General features: G+C 41.8%; 1 protein-coding gene across 1 annotated transcript in view; it reads left to right on the plus strand.

Moving 5' to 3' along the window:
• kmt2ba (lysine (K)-specific methyltransferase 2Ba) overlaps positions 1 to 13,203 on the plus strand; it is a 38,496-nt gene extending 25,293 nt beyond the window's left edge. The window contains exons 20-36 of the mRNA XM_084738360.1: positions 211 to 374; positions 549 to 634; positions 1,613 to 1,747; positions 1,892 to 2,050; positions 2,211 to 2,328; positions 2,447 to 2,525; positions 3,938 to 4,098; positions 4,302 to 4,463; positions 4,866 to 7,206; positions 7,528 to 7,659; positions 8,033 to 8,151; positions 8,402 to 8,527; positions 8,906 to 9,158; positions 9,270 to 9,380; positions 9,493 to 9,576; positions 9,676 to 9,805; positions 10,396 to 13,203. Coding sequence (XP_084594486.1) covers positions 211 to 374; positions 549 to 634; positions 1,613 to 1,747; positions 1,892 to 2,050; positions 2,211 to 2,328; positions 2,447 to 2,525; positions 3,938 to 4,098; positions 4,302 to 4,463; positions 4,866 to 7,206; positions 7,528 to 7,659; positions 8,033 to 8,151; positions 8,402 to 8,527; positions 8,906 to 9,158; positions 9,270 to 9,380; positions 9,493 to 9,576; positions 9,676 to 9,805; positions 10,396 to 10,671 — 4,636 coding nt within the window. The 3' untranslated portion in view covers positions 10,672 to 13,203. The remainder of the gene's footprint in view (positions 1 to 210; positions 375 to 548; positions 635 to 1,612; positions 1,748 to 1,891; positions 2,051 to 2,210; positions 2,329 to 2,446; positions 2,526 to 3,937; positions 4,099 to 4,301; positions 4,464 to 4,865; positions 7,207 to 7,527; positions 7,660 to 8,032; positions 8,152 to 8,401; positions 8,528 to 8,905; positions 9,159 to 9,269; positions 9,381 to 9,492; positions 9,577 to 9,675; positions 9,806 to 10,395) is intronic.
• Positions 13,204 to 13,545: the final 342 nt, after the last annotated feature.

Consider the following 13,545-nt stretch of genomic DNA (forward strand, 5'->3'; position numbering starts at 1 on the left):
CTGATTTGTTAACATATACACATTAGTGAATGAGGCCCATTGTATATTTGAGATTTACTGAATAGTTGCAGCGTTAAGTGTGTGTTCAGTCGAGGGAAATGCAATTTAAATGACTTGTAGAGAATAAAGTGTCACTCGGGATACTGTAGTAGGTGGACAGTTGTCTCAAATGTCTTGTCTGGGCCTCCCCTCTTATCCTTCACTCTGTAGTGGCATGCTGCCTGAGGCGGTCCTCCCACCATCTAAAGAGCACAGCTATGCACAGTGGCTGGAGAGGACATACCAGCCCAGGGAGTCCAGGGCCCCACAGGCGGGGAAAACCGACTCTCTGCTATCACAGCAGCCATCGCACAGCCTCCCTCTGTATTCAAATGGTATGTAAACTATTGTAGCCTGTTCTGTATCATGTATGCTAACATTTTTTTCTACTTTGTAAAAAGTAAATGGATAATTATCGCTGTCCTCAGTCATGAAATGCCATTATCAGTGGTGCATCGCTACTTGTTTTTGCTTTCTCAGGTTTTTAATGTCCGCCTTATTCCTCACAGATGTAAAGAATGAGGTGGAAACGACCAAGACTGAAGATGTGAGGCAGTGTGCCCTGTGCCAACAGTATGGAGACTCTGCTCCCAGTGTGAGTTTAGCTGTCCTACTGTCAATAAGATATTTAATGACCTGTTGCACTGGCAGTAATGATGCCTTGCAAATTATAACACATTAGTGGTTGTCGTTATTTCCAGGATGAATTCTGTTTTTGTGTTCAAAGAAAAGAAAAAAAACATTCAGCAGTTTTAGTATAATGTTCCGTTTGTGAAGCTGCAACCATCAAAGACAAGAACTTGACATTTTTGCTTGAAACTACTAAATTATGAATCAGTTATCAAAACAGCAGCAGATCACAGAGTTTCTGTGGGTCCTTTTTATTTTTTGCCTTAAAACGTCTTGAATACAGTTTTGACAGGTCTTCAAAAAATGATTGGATTATGTTACTTTTATAAAGTTGTTTGAACTTCAGTCTGACTTTTAAATGTGATTTGTTGCTGAAACCCACACAAAACCAAACAGCTCTACTGAAAACTGTGCTGTCTGGTCAGAATTTATCACCACACTCAAGTGAAAATCCTCCATAAATACATAATTTCTGCAATGTAAGTTTCCAATATTTGTTTAAAGCATTGCTTACAAAAAATCAATCTGCGGTAGTTTTAATAACTGCATTTAAGTTATTTATATACAGTAAAGTAACAGTGCTATATTAATGAAAGTGTAGGGTGCCGGTTTACCATGTTATTAATTACAATTTAAAATCGTGCAGAAAGGTGTACCTATATGACACTACACTGGGGAGCCATTATGTTATGATGTTGAACTAGGTCTTAAATTGCTTTCATAATGATCTTAAAAAGTCTGAAATTTAAATTGTTGAAACCTGCAGAAACCCTGGATTAATCAACAAATTGTGTCTTGAATACAGATACAGGATTATGTTTGTGGCGTCTGAACATTATTACTGTCCCAGTTTGACATTTTCCCCAAAGTTCTTGTCTTTCCTTTAACTGTCATCTTCTCTAACTAAGTGATATGAACGATTTTTGTTTTTTTCATGCTGTAGGATGCAGGACGGCTGCTGTACTTGGGACAGAATGAGTGGGCTCATATTAACTGCTGCCTCTGGTCTGCAGAGGTGTACGAGCAAGATAGTGCTCTTCTGCAAGTGCACAGTGCTGTCTCAAGAGGGCGCCACCTGGTAAGATATTATCAGGATGTAAATTAATAAATTAATGGTGTTTACAATTGCTAGATGTGTATTTGTTGCTCTGAGTGTTGAAGGATTGCAGATGGACCTGTTTAAATTGAATTAACGTGATTGTTTTTGTCCTTCCCTCTGCAGCGTTGTGATCGTTGTGGGCAGTCAGGAGCCACTGTGGGCTGCTGTCTCAACACCTGCCAGAGTAACTTCCACTTCATGTGCGCTCGTTTCCAGAACTGTGTGTTTCAGCAGGACAGGAAGATGTACTGCTACAAACACAGGGATCTGGTCAGTGAAAAGGTATGGAGACAGTTTCCCCTTCTCTTTTATTTTTTGTTTTATCATTGTTATAAATTTACAAGATTGTCAGAGTGGAACATTTTCAGTTTACCCACGCACACCTCACACCTGCTGATTTTCTCTACATTTTATTGATTTATGATCTCCCGTACTCCTCCAGATGGTGGCAGGAAAAGGGTTTGAAGTGCCTCGGCGGGTGTATGTGGACTTTGAGGGAATCAATCTCAGGAGAAAGTTCCTCACAGGCCTCGAGCCAGAGTCCATAAACATGACTATAGGTAAGAAGATCTGAGAAGAATAATTCTGCCACTTGACTGCTGTATGATGAAGTATTCCTGCTATATATCACAGTGCCTTTGTGTGCTGAACGTTAATCTTTCCTTCTCACTTTCCCAGGCTCTCTGCAGATTCAGAAGCTTGGTGTTTTGTCAGAGCTGTCGTCAAATGGGAGGATGCTGTATCCTGTCGGCTATCAGTAAGTGGTCATTGTCAGTGTACAACTGCTGGGCTCACTGAGGTACTTAAACACACATGTGGAGTGAAGTTTTCATAAAACAAGCCCAGGAGAATTACCAGTCATTTGTATTTTTTTTTTTTTAACTGTTGTGTGTATGCTGCTTTCATTCAGACTGTCGCGTTTTGTCTGTTTTTTTTAAGAGGGATCATACAAATAAAACGTGAGGTCAAGAATCACAGTTATACTTAACCCCTGTCTGGACTTTTTCACTTGCATGTCTCACGCAAGTTGAATCTATTGCAGTTGTCTGCACTCGCTTTATGCGTCTTACATCCCAGTTGCATCTGATGGGAGTAAACACGAGCTGAAGCATTTATTTAGACTTCATGTCTATTTTTTACATCAATACGTGCGCATAGGCGAGGCTGGTACACAGGAAAAGGGTACTGAAAATGTACTTTATCCCCATTTTGTTACCTATGTGGAGCAGAATGTGCTCCACAGTCGGAACAGCTCAGGTTTAATCCCACAGGCTCTCCTTTCACTTCGCCCAGCAGCTGGGAAACAAGACATGGAAGCTTCTTAAACTTTCTCTGCAGTGTTTATTCATGGGCGAACTGTACGTTTGCAGCCAACTTTTTTCCATTCTCTCTTTTGTTCATCCACACCCACTGTACACACACGCACAGACTGCAGTGCTTATGCATTGTGCTGATGGAAAATAGATCAGGAATATTCATATTTATCGAAAGAAAACTGCAGAATTACAGAGATCTTGGCTGCTTGTTTGCTGCTGGAAGCTTTGTCATGCACGAATGAGACAGATTCTATGTAGGCAGATGCTTCGGCGTGGCATGAACAAGGTTACGTGATCATGATACTGACATGACATTTGCAGTCCAGACAAGGGGTTAGACTTCTACCATAGATTATGGCATTTGCAAAAAATATTCCTTTATGAGCTGTAGTCTGAGTCTGTAATCTGAATTATAGGTCTGTTCCATTCAACATAGCTGAGTCACAGTATTTATTAAAGTGTTCATCAGAGGGCAGTATTTCTGAAGCCAGCATTTGGTCATAGTTTTCTCTCTGGCTGCCATAAAGATCATAAGGAGGTATGGCTCACTTGAATTTCAAGTCCTTTGGGGTGAATCCAAGGTATGGGCTGTTGAGAATTGACATCCAGGCCTGGCTTTATAAGAACATAAGTCTAGAATATATGCGCAGGATCCACCATTGTCGTCCCACATTCCTTCCAGCAACTGGAGTGGAGTTCCTCTTTGTTTGGATTACTGATAAAGAAGAACAAAGGTCTCTCCAGGATAATACATTTCTCTTGCCTTCTTTTTTTTGTGTGAAGCATTTTGTACCATGGATTTTGAAAAGTGCTCAATAAATGAAGATTATTAATGATATTATTGCTTCTCCAGATGTTCTCGGTTGTACTGGAGCACAGTGGACCCTCGCAGGCGCTGCAAGTACACCTGTAAGGTGACCGAAGTGAGCACGCCTCTTCCTGGTGAAGAACAAGATCCACAGTGGGACCAAGAGGAGAATCACACCATAGTCCACAGTCCCAGCCACCACAGAGGTCAGCAGGAACTTTTTGTGTTTAATTTAATGTCTGGTTAAGTGTTGTTCACTTTATCAAGCACTCACTGATGAGTTTGTGATAAAAAATACAGAGCTAACCCGTGTAAAACCCATGAAATGATTATGCTAAATTCTCCATTAAAACTGATACTGATGACCAGTTGGGTGGACTGTCTTTGAAACCATTTTCTTCTTTTCCAGATATGGAGTCCCCAGATCGTTTAAGCTGCTCATCCAGCCCAGTCAAGTCCACCACCCCATCACCTAACTCTAAACAGCACAACACACCTGGATCCAAAAGTCCTGGTTACTCACAGACCAGGAGACCAGCAGGAGGATCATCTCGACCTCTTCCATCTCCAGGTAAATAGTTTAAGATGAAATGTAAGAAAATGTCTTTATTTAAAGCTGCTGCAAGGAAAGTTCATATTGTGCTTATTTTGGAGGCCCGCATGGACAAAAGCAGGCGTTTCCACCATCATAACCTCAAAATGTACAATGGCATAAATAAAATTAAGAAAAATGCCCTGCTTCTTTTTACCTGGCTGATATAACTTTACCAGGGGAAATGCAAACATAGGCTCTTCTTCATGCTGTTAATTGTGTCACAGTCTTGCTTATGTTTCATAACCAGATAAAAGCTCTTTGTCTTATGTTAAATTATATATTTTGACTTTTTAACCCTTGCAAAGGCATTTTCTATCTTTTGAGTGTTGTATTCTGGAAGTAGACCCCATACTTAATCCTACTATTTTGATCCTTCAGGGACCGCTCCACCCAAATCACATCACTTCCTGACACTGAGAGACCTTGAGGACACCCGTCGACCTCGCAGGCTCTCAGCACGAAGCCGCTGCAGTTCCTCGCCAACAGACAGCGACCCGTCTGTGCCGATGACCCTCCGCTCTGGTGGCACGGTCCACTCCAGATGTGCCCTGTTCAGCTCCCCTCCGAGATCGTCAAACGTGGGATCAGCCTCACCTCCTCTGTCACGACAGAACTCCACATCGCCAGTCTGGAGCTCCCCACCGAGATCCAACTCCAGCATCTGTGCGGGGCTGTCACCTCGGCAGGGAGCCGTCACTCACTCGCCCAGAGGGAGGCAAAACTTTAAAATCACAACTCCAGTTTCTGCAGAGGTTCCCCAAGACTTCCTGGCATCATCTGAGGCAGAAGAAGCAGCGGTGGCCACGACTAATGGGATCTCACTGGCCCCTGATAGCTTGGAGGAGGAAGTCGCCCACCTGATGGCCCAGGAGCTGCCTTACACTGTGTTTGACACGGACACGGAGGTCGCAGTGGCTTCCATGCTGAACGCGAAGCTAGAGTTCGACGAAGCTCTGCTCACTGAGAATGTGACGCTTCACTGTGGAGCACAAGGCGGCAGGGCAGAGGTGGAAGGCGTTGCACAAAACGTGGAAATGCAGGAAGACAATCAGGAGAATTGCCCCGAGGATGAAGACTCAAGTCGTTACTTAAAATTTGCACGCACAGTGGTGTGTGACGTGGCGAGTAGCTCGGACGCCTCAGCTCAGCTCCCATCAGCACAGTCAATCTCACAATTGGACGGAGCGGACGGCGGATCAGAGAGTGATGAAAGTGAGGCGGTCGATGATGACACTACAGACACAGAAGAAGAAGAAGAAAGGATGAAGATTGTCACCAACCATAATACACCTACTAAACAGCTGACAGTTGCGCTGCAGAGGCTGGAATCTATCTACACCGTACCAAACTCTCCACCCTCTGACGTCCTTGAATCAGGTTATGCAAACGATGACATGTCGGTTCAGGAGGAGGAGGTCCTGAGCTCTCAAACATCTCAAAATGAGATGTTTTTGGATTCAGCTACAGGTCATTTTGTTTCTGCTGGACATGGCGCTGTAGTGTACCCGCATAACAATGAAGATGATGAAGATGACGATGATGATGATGATGATGATGATGACAGTAGCTCATCATCTGACTCCAATGAAGGATTTAAAGATGATTTGAATGACCCTGACTACTCTCCAGAGCACGAAACTAAAAGATCTCCCACAGCGCCCTTTAAAACCATAATTATGAAGTCAAAACGTCCGGTATCAAACCTCAAACGCTTGTCACAAAAATCGTGTCTTTCACAGCAGACTAAACCCAAACTGCTGCTGCCGCCTCCACCTGCACAGACTGTTAATAATGCATCAGTTTCTTCCGCTGCTGCTGCCACTTTCTGTGCAGTTCCACGCACAGTCACCTCCCCCATTGTGATCAATGGTTTGAGCACTCTACCTATTCAGCCCGGCGCCACACGGGCCAGAACTGTTGCCATTCGCTTGGACAACTCGAGGACAGAAAATCAGCAGGAAGTTGTGCAGAATCAACCTGCAGCCACTGGATCGCCACCGTCACCAGCTCCTGCGCCTCAGGTCCTGCTGGTCAACCGTCAAGGTCAGATTCTGATCAAAGATCCGAGATCAAACACATATCAGGCACTCAGCACAAACTCTCCTGCCTACAGTAAAATCAGCCAGATCGCCAAGATTCTTCACAGTGGTAACGCCCTGCAGCGGACAGTCCCTCGTGTCATCTTAAAGCCTCGTCCCAGCCCCACCTCCATAATTGTTCCTACTGCTGTTAACCACACCAACAACCAGCAACAACCAGCATCCAAAATCATTGTCAGAATGGTGCGCAGTGGAACTGTGTCTCCCGCAGCTCCTGTCAGCGTGCAGACTGTGCAGAGTACTCCTGAAGCAGCCTTCTCAAACATTAAAGAGAGCACAGCCCAGGCGATCATCGACAGAGCCATGGCGACCCACCGCGACTCGCCAAAGACAGAGCCTAACATCCTCAGCAAGACACGAAAGCCAAAGGCCCGACATCGAAGACCGTCCCAGTTTCAGGACACAGAGGACTCCGATCACTCACCAGCTGCACGTTCAGAGACCTCCAGCGGTTTCCTCGATGAATCAAATTTAAACCCACAAACAACGCCTGCTTCATCACGCCACCAAGTGAGGGTCAAGAGAGTGTCGTCAGCGTCTGAACGCCCCTCCAGGAAGAAGTCCAAGATGGACTTCTTGAGGGATCCCTCAGATGAGCTGGAGGATGTTAATGAAGCCAGGTACTCAAATTGATTCTTAAGACTTTTTTACTGCACTGTATAAAAGTTGAAAGGTGTACATGTAAGTACACGTTGTCCAAATATAACTTTGTGCTACTGTGCATGTTAAAATCACTACTAGTTTTGCAAATTTTGTGCATTTTCCTGAACAATTCTAGTGAAGATTAGTTATGTGAAATATTAATTCATGAAGCACAGTTGAGAGGAAAAGCAGGAAAGCCCTGTAAACGATGTGTACTGCAAAAGCTCTGAAGGGGATTTAAAAACAGAAACCCACTTATGTGACTGGAAAAATTATTGATCGGTTTCTGTCTTGCTTAGTTTCAACAGATCAAGTGGTGTGAGAATGAAGGCTCCGTCAATGAAGGATGTTCTTGACATGGACCAGGTGAACGTGCCTGAGGAGCCTGAGAAGTTGAGGATCACTGCTCCGCCACCTCCTACGCCCTCCAGGTTAGTTCATCTTGAATGAACCCTCATTTACAGCCTGAATGCAATAAAGTAACAAAGACCCACTCACATCCATGTTTGAGGGACGGAAATGCAAGACAGCCTGTTTTAAAATGAGAAAAAACAGTTTAAGTACATTTTAAACCAACATTATGTAACAGATTATTTCATTCTCTTGAAGAAAACAAATCTGACTCAGTTACTATGAAGTGGGATTGATTGTACCTGCCAGTTTTGTTTCTAAAAATGTACAAGTTCTCAATTTTAAGCCTTCCCATAAATCATTTAAAGGTGTGGATTAATTTTCCTCAAGGGTTTTACAGTACTCGCATTCATTGTTTATACTTTTGTTTATTTGTTTGTCCTTTCTGCTCAGGCATCCTCTGGCTGATAGTCCACCACCACACTCACAAACCGACAGTCACATTCTGGGTCAAACACACATGTGGGTCAGCGCTCGCCACGGAGACCTCTGTCAATGGGGCCCTTACTCAGGTTTGTAACTAAGCATTATGTTAATTCATTTTGAGCACCTTTACTTGTCAAGTGTGCCAAAGCTGCTCTTCTCTATCACACTTTGTACCTTGACGTTTTGAGATTAAATCTTGTTCTTAAATTTGCCAGACAAATTCTAATGATCGAGTTTTGATTATTTTTTTAAAAAAGTACAGCTGCTTTTCATGAAATGTTGTATCATATCACTATCATAATCACTTTATTATTATTATCATTATTAATTCTACAGGTTTTAGCTCAGAAGAAGATGCACCTGCACCCAAACACAAGAGGAGGACATACATGAACCAGCCACACCTGCGTTTTGAGATCACCAGCGATGACGGTTTCAGTGTGAAGGCAAACAGCATAGAGGGTAAGAGCTGCTTGTTTACTGCACTTGTTTGTTTGCATTCTGCTTTTAACTGCACTGTTTGACAGGCGTGTTATTTTTAGTCACAGCAAATCTGTGCAGGATTAATCTAAAGGTCGACTAACAGCTGATTTTTAAAGGAAGATAAAATAGTTTGGTGCAGGAAAAATTTGATCTCCAATTAATTAGTCGGTATCATCAAACAGTCTTTGACTTTGTTAAAAACTGGGTTACTGCAGAACTATACATCTGAGACAAATTCCTAAATAAATATATAAAGTTTTTGAATTTGAAGTTTCACCAGTAGTTTATAAAATGTCCTACATAATCTGCAGTTTTGCCGAGCTCTCTCTCACCGTCCTCATCTCTTTCCTCCCTCAGTTGCCTGGCGTGCGGTGATCGACGGCGTCCTCGAAGCTCGCGCAGGCTTCCACCTGAAGCAGTTGCCCCTGGGTGGGATGAGCGGCCCGCGGGTGCTTGGCGTCGTCCACGACGCTGTCATCTTCCTGCTGGAGCAGCTGCAGGGCGCGGCAAACTGCAAACGCCACCGCTTCCGCTTCCACCGCTGTGATGACATCGAGGAGGAGCTTCCCCTCAATCCAACTGGCTGCGCTCGTTCTGAAATCTACACTCGGTACAAACAGTTACTTTCTGTCATGTTTTTAAGAATTTACAAGTGTCAGAAAGGTGATTTAAATGCATATTAAATTAATTGTATTGTCTTTCCTTCTCTTTCTTTAATCAGGAAAGCGACTTTTGATATGTTCAACTTCCTGGCATCACAGCACAGAACGCTCCCTGAGATAGTTGGGCCCTTTGATGAAGAGGAGGATGAATTCCCATTGAAATCTGCGAGGTAAAGAAAACTGAGCCACTTTCTTGACCCTGACCTTAAAAATTTAACCCACTGCACACCTCAGGAGGCAATTTAGCGGACGTCCATGTTGACACCATGTTTTGTCTGACAGACGAGCCACCAGCAGCGAGCTTCCAATGGCGATGAGATTCAGACACCTGGAAAAAATCTCCAAAGAAGCAGTAGGAGTTTACAGGTAATGCCAACAAAAAAAAAAAAAAGAAATACAGGAAGAGAATGAGGTTTTAGTCGGTTGAAATGCATTTATCCGTTTCTCTTCTGTAATCCTTTTCAGATCTGAAATTCATGGTCGTGGCCTTTTCTGCAAAAGGAACATCGAGGCTGGGGAGATGGTGATTGAATACGCCGGCACAGTCATTCGCTCTGTACTGACTGATAAGCGAGAAAAATATTATGACAGCAAGGTTAGTACTAATATCCTCACCAGGTTTCACCTGTTCAGTGCTTTTATTGTGCAGCAGCAGTAATAAAATGCGTAGAATGGCAGACTATTCCTTTTTCCTTTTTCCTCTTCCATTACTTTCTCATTACAGAATGGCTACAGCAGAAAAAATGCTGGCCATAAATAGTGTCAAAAACAGGATTTGATTTCATGTCGCACTAAACAATCACTTCTATCAAATTCTATCAAAATCGCAATATGACGTACTGCAATTTTCAAATCACAGGAGGCGTAATATTTGTTAAAGGCAAAATATGTGTCAAAATAGCTTTTTCTAAATTAAATATTGTGCTGCTGAGATGTCCTGGCCTACGCATCATTTTCTACAGACTGAAAACATCTTCGTTTGGTTCTGCAAAAATCACAGCATAATCATTTTAATGTTTTTCAATGCAAATGGGAATGATTGAAAAATTAGATTATTTAGATATTGTTTTCCAAAATCGTTCAGCCCTAGTTTAATGAAAATCTTAAGAAAATATAACTTTTAAGTTTTGAAGTTCCTGGAAATTTTAAAAATGTCAACTAACTCAGTTCTTTAATTTCCATCAGGGCATCGGCTGCTACATGTTCCGCATTGACGACTTCGACGTGGTGGACGCGACGATGCAGGGCAACGCCGCTCGTTTCATCAACCACTCCTGTGAGCCGAACTGCTACTCCCGCGTCATCAACGTGGACGGCCGCAAGCACATCGTCATCTTCGCCCTGAGGAAGATCTACCAGGGCGAGGAGCTGACCTACGACTACAAGTTCCCCATCGAGGACGACGACAACAAGCTGCACTGCAACTGCGGGGCGAGACGCTGCCGTCGCTACCTGAATTAGTACAACCAACACACGCACACAAAAACACACACACGCACACAGCACGTACCAATAGCCATCTTGTTTAATGCACTTGAATTCAGAAGGACTCCGACGAACTGATAAAGGCGACTGTTGTGACGTAGCCATACAGAGCGAGGTCGCCGACAGGCACAGACCTGATCTACTGAAAGTCTTCACTTTGTCTGAAACTTAATTTATCGACTGATGGAGGACGACGTGTTTGTTAATTTCTGTCCTCTGAACTGCTGTTAACAGTCACAGAATCCAAATTAGAGCCATATGTCAAAGCTTTGGGTGATAATTATTTATTTCAGAGATTGCTGGATTGCTGGTCTGTGGGGAAGTGTAGTTTAATCAATGAAACTGCACGACGTTTTGGATTTGTGTACTGCTTTACCATCTCCTACAACACATGCTTTCAGTTTTACTTTGAATTTATTGTCAGTAGCCTCTGCTGGACCTGGGGCTAGACAACAGGGTGACACTTTATTTCAAGGGGATGTACATATGGCTGACATAACTCTGTTTTAACCATGACATGACACCCGTCATGAACATGAAGCTGTTTTTACGAACGTTTATTACTGTTACCATTAAATTTCATGCAGTAAATTTTTAGAGAAATGTTGACATTGTTTGAGATGTCTTTGTTATGACAACTTGACATGAACCCAATCAAGAATGTGTTCATTATGATGACTTGACTCTAACAAAGACAACACGTCACACAAATATCAAACTTCAGCTGAGATCCAGTTAAATGTTCATGACACAATTAAAGTGGTCTCATGACAGTTTATGTCATATGTCAGTGTGACATAACGTGACATTAACCATCTCATATTAACTGCATATGACAGGGTAATGTAATGCTATGTTATGGTCAGTTACGTCCTTTTTAATGCAAGGTCGGCATTGTTTGAGATGTCTCTGTTATGACAACTTGACATTAACCATTGACATTAAACTTAACATAGCAGGTTTAATTAACAAAGTCAAGTTGTCATAGCATTTTTGTCTTGGTTAATGTCAGGTTCTCATAATGGAGACATTTTTGTCTTCTTTATGTCACGTTTGTCATGGGTAATGTCAAGTTGTCATAACAAAGACATATCAAACAGTGTCAGCTTTGCATTAAATTGACCGGGTGACACTTAGTGACGACAGTCAAACATTCAAAGAGTGTCACGTTCATGACAAGCGTCATGACATGGTTATGACAGTGTAATGACAGTCTTATGCATATTGCTTCAGCTAAAGTGTTAACTACAACCAGCTACAAATGGTGCAAACTAAAACAACTTGTTATTAATTATTACAGTGTAAAGGGGGGGGGGGGGGTATTGTTATTTTGCTGGTGACAGAGTGTCTTTATGAACACAAGGTCACAGAGGAGGATTAGGAGAATTTATTCAGCACCTTACTTTGATATGACCTCCTCTGGTGTCGCAGCAGGCGGGACAAATTTTTACTTCAGAGCAAAATAAACACATTTGATTCAAAAGCACCTCTTGTACATTTTAGTGCAGCTAAATTTTAACCTCACTCTGGATATCACAAGTCTTGTGAGCAGGGACTTCAAACGTTCTGGTGCTGGTGACATTTACCCCAAAAAATGTAGTTTTAGTACAAAGTCACCCAAAACCTTTTTCCCCTCTTTAATTCAGTCAGTTGAAATTCCCTGTTTTTATTTGTGACGGCAGAGATGCCGCTGTGATCTGAATGCTTTTATCCCACTATTACTGTCTGTTCTTTATTTGTTCATTTGTGCTGTTTGTGTATTTTAAGGTCTATGAGGGAGTTTCCTTGATGCAGGGTTCATACTGAATATAATGATCTTGCTCTGCACAGTCCCTTATAAATCTTTTTGTATTTTTGTATATTTGAACAATAAATGTATATTCAACAAGGTGATGGAAATAATTGTGTGTTGAGCTTTTAACTTTCTATTCGTAAGTGAAGGCTGACTAATGGAACCGAAGCTGACTAATGATCTTAAGTTAATCTTTTTGTTTTTGTTTTTTTGCGGCTGTTTTGCACCCTCTTCCTTCTGTTTTTTATTTGTTTCTCACAGGTGTACTACCTCAATGGTGTTATGAAGCTAGATTTAATTTAATTACACAACACATCTGGTGAAAAAACTGCTTCGAATCATTACATCCTGATAGTATGAAAACAAATTACATCAATCCTATACTAAACACTGACTTGCTATTATGCCTGCAGTTATTTTGTAAGAATAGGTGGCCACCATGTTTTGTGCTTGTTTCCTCCTGTGTGCATCACACCCAGCTGATGGATGTAGATAGGATCCTAGAGTTTAGGTTGAAGGCTGAATGCTGTGGATGAATGTCATGCGTTTTGGAATTAATAATCGAATTTGACACAAAGCTTTGTTACTTTTATTGGCTCACTATGGATCCTTGCCTGTACATAGTTGTATAAAGAATTTCTAAACCTGTTAAATATTTTTTTACCTACTTTTTTTTTTTTTTTTATTTATGTCCAATAAAAAGTTGAAATGTTAAAGCTTTGCCCTCCTCTTGCCAATGTTTTTACCTTTGAGTAAATATTAAATTAATTTAATTAAAATATCACTTGTGATTCTTATGTAAACATAGAAAATGTCTAAATGTTTATACTTTTTCACTGTGCCTAAAATGTATGTTTTCACAAGGCCATAATATTAGTGATGTTCAATATGCAATACATTTTCAGCCGATAACTGATAATTACCTGCTTCTCATGACCAATACCAATAAGATAACCTCTGATAATTTGACTTTTTTGTGTTCTAAAAAGTGGATATCAGTCAAATTTATAAAGTGAATGCAGGCTGCAACAGTTTTATACTCATTTTTAAATGTCTGC

The sequence above is a fragment of the Lutjanus erythropterus genome, chromosome 16, assembly GCF_056507025.1.
Source record: "Lutjanus erythropterus isolate fLutEry1 chromosome 16, fLutEry1.hap2, whole genome shotgun sequence".
NCBI classification, from domain to species: Eukaryota; Metazoa; Chordata; class Actinopteri; order Lutjaniformes; family Lutjanidae; genus Lutjanus; species Lutjanus erythropterus.